General features: G+C 42.1%; 1 protein-coding gene across 1 annotated transcript in view; it reads left to right on the top strand.

Annotated features, from left to right (window-relative positions):
* The window catches only part of sh3bp2 (SH3-domain binding protein 2), a 16,733-nt gene extending 10,093 nt beyond the window's left edge, over positions 1-6,640 (top strand). The window contains exons 4-16 of the mRNA XM_044017282.1: positions 465-604; positions 807-909; positions 1,026-1,143; positions 1,258-1,325; positions 1,664-1,749; positions 1,820-1,900; positions 2,311-3,004; positions 4,127-4,265; positions 4,964-5,019; positions 5,288-5,363; positions 5,659-5,718; positions 5,811-5,973; positions 6,636-6,640. Coding sequence (XP_043873217.1) covers positions 465-604; positions 807-909; positions 1,026-1,143; positions 1,258-1,325; positions 1,664-1,749; positions 1,820-1,900; positions 2,311-3,004; positions 4,127-4,265; positions 4,964-5,019; positions 5,288-5,363; positions 5,659-5,718; positions 5,811-5,973; positions 6,636-6,640 — 1,789 coding nt within the window. The remainder of the gene's footprint in view (positions 1-464; positions 605-806; positions 910-1,025; positions 1,144-1,257; positions 1,326-1,663; positions 1,750-1,819; positions 1,901-2,310; positions 3,005-4,126; positions 4,266-4,963; positions 5,020-5,287; positions 5,364-5,658; positions 5,719-5,810; positions 5,974-6,635) is intronic.
* The last annotated feature ends 813 nt before the right edge of the window (positions 6,641-7,453 follow it).

The raw sequence follows: 7,453 nt of genomic DNA, 5'->3' as shown, positions 1-7,453 counted from the left end.
ACAGACAGAAATCGACTAAAGCTTCCACAGAGAGACACAGTCAGTTTCAGGGTGAGGTTTCTGTGTCAGAGTCAGAGTTTCTCTCTCTGTCTCTGTCTGTCTGTCTGTCTCTCTGTCATGGATCCTCTGCCCTCATTCACCTCCACAGTCGCTCATAAGCTGAGGGACAGCGGCATCTTTCAGAGCATCGACAGGAAGCTCAGGAGGACGAGGTAGGATGTGAGCGTCTGACCACGGACGGAACCACGGACCATTTATCGCGATGAAATGTTTTACATTATTGTGGATTTCACAGGACTGACTATCATACAGTCCTAGTGATTTAGTTTGAAGTGCCACAAGGGAGAGCTTTGTCTTTGAGTCATTCCAGGACATCATGATTGATAATGATTTCATCCAGTAACGGACTGATATTAGTGTCAGTAATATTAACCCCGCCGTCTCTCGTCTCCTGTCTCCTGTAGAACCATGTCGTCTCCTGAGTTGTGCTGGCCGGTGCCGATGCGAGCCATCGGGGCTCAGAACCTCCTCACAATGCCAGGAGGAGTTTCCAACTCAGGGTATCTGCACAAGAAGGGAGGCAGTCAGTTCAGCCTCAGGAAATGTGAGTTTTACAATCACAGTTTCATTCTCTTCATTGGATTTGGCAACGTTTTCAAGTGTAATTCTCCTGAAAACTGTGTCTGTCTGTGTGTGTGTGTGCGTGTGTGTGTGTGTGTGTGTCTGTGTGTGTGTGTGTGTGTGTGTGTGTGTGTCTGTGTGTGTCTGTCTGTGTGTGTGTGTGTGTGTGTGCGTGCGTGCCACAGGGCCACTGAGGTACATCATCCTCCACAAGGGCTGCCTGTACTACTTTAAGACTAGTACCTCTCCAGCACCACAGGGGGCGTTCTCGCTCAACGGCTACAACAGGTGAGTGGAACGCTGTCCTCTGGGTCCAGACAGTGTCTGAAAACTGTGATCTCTTCTACAGCCACCAGGGGGCGACCAGTGTGACCGTTCTATATATTTGTCCTCATCCTCCACAGAGTGATGCGAGCAGCAGAAGAGACGACGTCCAGTAACGTGTTTCCTTTCAAGATCGTCCACTTCAGCAAGAGACACAGGACGTGGTATTTTTCTGCCGCCAGTGAAGACGAGAGGAGGGTGAGACGATAAAAACTAACATTATAAATGATAATTCATCATTTAATTATAACTGGAAGGTTAATATTATTATTATTATTATTATTATTATCATTTGTTTTGGCTGTAATCTAGAAATGGATGCGATATCTGCGAAGAGAAATCGATCACTATAACGACCGTAAAGAAGCTCATATTCCCAGGTAACTTCATGTTTATCTATTTATGTACAAGTTTACTACAAATATGGATAGTAAGTAAGTGATTTTTGTACAAACACATAGATATAGAATAGTGGCTATATGTAGCTTTCTGTAAGCTAATTTATAAAGTAGCTGGTTAGCTCACAGCAGTAGTGGCTATACATGCTTTCTATACATTAACTTTCATACTAGCTAGCAACAGCAAGCTAGTTTGAAAATGAACTTACAGCCATGATAGCTGTCAGCCAATGCTCAAAGCAGGTAGTCAGCTAGCTTTTAGCAAGTGAATAGTGAGACGTCTGTCTGTCTGTCTGACAACGTCTTCTTTGTTGCCATAGTGACTCAGATTCAGACGCTGACAGTTTCTATGGAACAATAGAGCGACCTATGGACGTGAGACACACCGACATCAACACGGAGGACGGTACGACCATGTCCATACATGAGACACGTGTGTGTGTGTTCTGTCGCTAACCCTAACCCTCTGTGATCAGATTACATGGAGGAGGATGAAGACGATGATGATGAGGAAGACTACCTGAAGCCTGACAGCGACTGTTCACCCACGTCCTCAGGTGACGCCACACACACACACACTCAAGGTCAAAGGTCACCTGACCCTAGTGTCACTCTATACTAATGAGAAGTTTTAAATAATACAATTATTTCTCTACATAAAGTAGCAGATAATAAAGATTTGACTCCATATCTTGATACTTAATCACTTTTCTATTTAGACAATAATAATTATAAATGTATATGTACAGTAAATATAGAGTTTATAAGTTTAAAACAAAGGCACAAGTCAAGAGAGTACAAATTTAAGATAGGAGACAATAACAGTCAGAAAACAAAGGATTAGTTTAGAAAGTTTTTATTTTATTAGCATAAAATAATGTATTTTGTTTAAAATGTGGTGTGAGATGGAGAAAGACAAACCAAATCATTGTAATTCAGTTTATTTCTCTTCTTTTTACCTCTTCAGGTCGACCTGCAGGGCCTCCGCCCTCCTACCCTCCTCCCCCGGTGCCGCCAACATTCCGTCAGGACTCCATTCCGACTTTTCTCAAAGGCCCGCCTCCTCCCATCCCGTCGCATCACAGGTCGCCAAACTCTGCACTCCCGACAAAACCGCTGCCCTCATTCCCTCCCCCGTGTTTACTGAAGGATCCTAACAAAGGCCCGCCTCCTCCTCTGCCCTTCGCTCCTCACCTGCACCAGCTTTTCTCCCTGGAACCTCCACCTCCTCCTCCACCCAACACAACCAAGAGAACTCTTCAGAGCAGAGCACCCTCCAGTGGGGAGTCTGGGACCAGCAAGAGAGAATGGAGGCCTCTGCCACCAATTTCAACCCAATCCCCAGCCACTCTGCCCATCTGTGAGCAGTTAGAGACCAGGATGGTCCTGAACAGTCCGGCCCTCTGCTCCCTCAACGTGGGAGGAAGCCAGTCTCTAGGAAACAACCACAAACTGTCTCATCAGCCATCAAACGCTGCAGGATCCAGACCTTTGACGCCAGAGTCCCGATCCGTCAACCAGATGTCGTCCTGTCATCCTTCACTCGCTCCTCTCATCAAACCTTTACTGCACAACAAATCAGGACCTCCTAAAGCTCCTCCACCCTCAGCCAAACCCCCGCTGGCTTCAGCCAAGACCATGCAACCACAACCCTCACTTCAGTAAGCTAGACTCACCACACAACACACAACAACACACACAACATCAGCCAAGACCACCCAACCACAACCCTCACTGCAGTAGTAAGCTGGACATAACAACACACACAACATCAACACACAACACACAACAACGCACACAACAACATCAGCCAAGACCATGCAAACAACATCAGCCAAGACCACGCAACGCCACTGCAGTAAGCTGGACTCAACACACAACAACTCATAAACAACACCACACACAACATCAGCCAAGACCACGCATAACCACAACGCCACTGCAGTAAGCTGGACTCACCACAACACACAACAACGCACACACAACAACATCACACACAACATCAGCCAAGACCACGCAAACAACATCAGCCAAGACCACGCAACCACAACCCTCACTGCAGTAAGCTGGACTCACCACACAACACACAACAACACACACAACATCAGCCAAGACCACCCAACCACAACCCTCACTGCAGTAAGCTGGACTCACCACACAACAACACAACAACACACAACATCAGCCAAGACCACGCAACCACAACCCTCACTGCAGTAAGATAGACTCACCACACAACACACAACAACGCACACAACAACGCACAATACAACGCACACAACAACGCACACAACAACATCAGGGTTAACTCTAACCCTGTCACTTTTTCGATTACAAAACTGTTGAATTTACAGTCTTTTCTGATAAAATGAGAAAAATGTCACAATATACAAAAAGCATGTATATCCTAGCCTAGCTAAGCTTATCCTAAATACTGTAAGTGAGGGAAACCCCTAGCCTAGCCTCACAGAATTCAGATAAAACCAAAACTTTCTATCTGAGAACGTATCTGATGGTGCGTTCCATTTGTAGTCGGAACTCAGACCACAGAAGACTCAGAAACTGTCACAAATATATGGTAATATCATGTTTGAGCTCATATCACCGACCCAGACTGACGTCTTTTTTGTTAGTTGTTGTTTTTTTCATTTGCTGGCCCCCTCCTGACCAGACTAGAAGACCAGTGGGTCATTTGAGTTAAAGAGCCCTGGGGCAGCGTTTAGAGAAGCAGAGAAACTCCAGTGTTTTTGCAGTTGCTTGACTCAGATTTGTTTTCCCTCCAGAAGATCATCTCCAGAAGGTCAGAGCTTCCGCTCCTCAGGAGACGAGCTTCCCTCAGAGTACAGGTGGAAACGAGACTCACGCACATGTGGAGGAGGAGAAGGAGGAGGAGACGATTCTGACGACGACGACTACGAGAATGTAAGTGACGAGGCAGCTGATATCAACTCTCACCACAGACTTCTGATCAGTTTAACCACTTCCTGCTTTCTGTCTCCTCTCAACAACAACACCAACAAACTCTGCTATCAGATAAATAATATTCAAATATGTAACAATTTTTATTATTCAGATTATAATCTGTCATGGAGAGACAGATGGAAGAATAACAAATAAATATACAAGCCTGCATGAATCTATGACATTTGCGTCTTTATCTCTTTATCTTTATTTTATTTGACTTTATTTTAGTCTTTATCTCACTCACTGACACAGGAGCTGCTGGTCCTCTGCTGCCTCGTGTGGTCACTTTGTGCAGCAGAGGACCAGCAGCTCCTGTGTCCCCGCCAGTTAAAATCACTGGTTTTCTCTCTGGGCTTTGGTGTGGGAGAGTGAGTGGTCAGTTTCCTGTTCATAGTGAGATAAAAGCAGCTTTTCCTGAGGGTTTAATCGTGCAGCTGTGCAGGCTCCTCTGTGTGACATCATCACAACCACACCTCAAATAAACAGAACTGTCCCTTTAACAGTGAGTCTGCTTTAAGACTGTGGTCAGACAGTTTTAGTTTATTATTTTGTCTTTTTAATCTTTATTCTCTTCTGTTATTATAACGTACACGTGGACATTTTGTTAACAGTCAGTGTGTGTGTGTGTGTGTGTGTGTGTGTGTGTGTGTGTGCAGGTGCTGCTGCCGGACTCTGTGTTCATCGACACCATGGAAACAAGCTTTGTGGAAAAGTACGATTACGTGTGTGTGTGTGTGTGTGTGTGTGTTACAGCTCTGATATCTGCACCATGTCGTTTAGACTCTGAGACCCTCATACACGGAGCTACTCTGCCCTCTAGTGGTGAAAAATAAATTCAATTCAATTTGATTCCATATTACTAACATAAACGTTTGAAGGCTTTAATAATACATTCATTCATTCATGAATAAATAAACGTGTGTTTTTATTAGTAATGTTTGACACAATATTATATACAATATTTGATTCTTTTACTGCAGGTTATTCAGAGAGCGCCCCCTACTGCCAGAGGACGGACTGTATGGCATCAGGAACTCTGGAACCAAAACATCCAAGGTAACTAACTAACTCACTCACTCACTCATTCATTCACTAACTAACTCACTCACTCACTCACTCACTCACTAACATACTTACTTACTGCTAATATAAAAAAGGACATTTATATGAAATCATACTCCACACAGTTAAAATACAGGTACTGTTTATTGTCAGATATTATTTTTTAAGTTTCCATGAGCTGAAACTTTGAAGTGATATTTAAAATAAATAAATAAATAAAGTAACAGATTTGATGATACTTTTTAAATGTCGGTGTATTTGTGTTGAATGTGCTGTTGTTGTTGTTCAGGTTCTCGTCGTGTGGGACGTCAGTATCAGCAAAGCCAGGAACTATCGTCTGTTTGACGACGTAAGAATCTGCTGCTCTCTCTTATCATATTACATATACACATTTAACGTATAATGATGATCTGTGTGTGTGTGTGTGTGTGTTGTTGACAGGGGGAGCGCTTGTTTCTGGACGGTGAACTGACCTTCTCTTCTCTGTCTGCTCTGATTGAACACTATCACAGTCATCCTCTGCCTCACCATGGCTCACTGTGTCTGCAGAAACCATACACACACACACACACACACACACACACTCACTCTGATCAGCACACACACACACACACACACTGATCAGCTACACACACACACAAACCTGTTTTTATATCTTAGTGAAGACTCTATAGACTTATTGCATTCTTTAACCCTTATCTTAACGTTAACCATCATAACTAAGTGCCTTACCTTAACCCTTAACCCTTAACCTAACACTAACCTGAACCCACTTCTAACCCTGAACCTAAAACCAGGTCTAAACCCTGAAAAAGCCCTTTAAAGTCTTTAAAGGGGAGGTTTTTATGTTTTTGGAGCTCACAGAGATATAAAGTACACACACACACACACACACACTGACGAACGTTGTGTTAAACAACAGTGACTCACTTTAATGAACAGATACTTTTCTAGGTTTATATCTGAATACTGGACTAACACACAGCGGTGCAGTGAGTCAGATGATCACAGAGGGGGGCGCTGTAGCACCAGCATTGACCTGTGAACGCAGATCATTATTATTATTATCATTATTATTATATTATTATTATTCAAAAACATCACAAAAACATACTGGTTTTCATTTGTACAACAATAATCCATCTTTATTATTAGTGTTAATCCAACACGTCTGTTAAACTCCAGGATTTAATCCAGAAATTTAAAATCTGCATTCTTGAGTCTATAATTTAATTCCATCTCCCCAGGTTTAATCTGTGTCTCCAGGTTGATTCTGAATTTTAAATTAATCTGTATGGTCCATATGATGTTCTCCCAGGATTAATCCAGATGTTGTTTTATTCTGAACTCTTTCCCCTTTAATACTGAATTTTCAAATCCATGTTCCTGGATTTAATCCTAAATTGTACGATCCATGTTCCTGGATTTAAAAAACAAAACAAAACATGTTCATGGGTTTAATCCTGACTTCTATAATCCATGTTCCTGGGTTTAATCCATGTTCCTGGGTTTTATGCTGGAGATGTGACTGTGGTAAATGTCGAGCAGATAAAACAATCTCTGGATCCCGTGTCATCACAGATTATTTTAACCTCTGTAAATCTTCAGCCTCCAGTCGAGTCGTCATAATCCTGTAATCTGTGCGACTCTCAATGATTTTTGTCTGATTCCTTTTAAAAGTGGGATTTTATGGATTGAATTGAAGATGAAGGAAAGCAGATTATTGTTGTGGTGTGTAAATATGTTTTTACAAATGCTATATTTATATGTAAATGTTGTATTTACTGTACAAACAAACACACCTTTAAATATGTAAATATATCATTTTCTACATAAATATATGGTATATGAATCATTTTTTGTTGTCTCTGTGTATTTTATCATTCCAATCATTACTTTATTTCTATTTCTACAGAAGTATTGTTTCTCTTTTGAAAAGAAAAACAAGTCACGTCAGAAACATTTTTTTATTATAATAATAATAATAAATATGTTTTACATTTCGTAAGAGTCAGAATCATGGCAAACACTACCCTGTTATTACCACTTGTGGCCACCGTGGCCGCAGTTGAGCTGCAATATCA

This window comes from Solea senegalensis, unplaced genomic scaffold, assembly GCF_019176455.1.
Source record: "Solea senegalensis isolate Sse05_10M unplaced genomic scaffold, IFAPA_SoseM_1 scf7180000015251, whole genome shotgun sequence".
Classification (NCBI taxonomy): Eukaryota; Metazoa; Chordata; class Actinopteri; order Pleuronectiformes; family Soleidae; genus Solea; species Solea senegalensis.
Note: the sequence above shows the minus strand (reverse complement) of the source record. Positions and strands in the feature narration are given on the sequence as shown.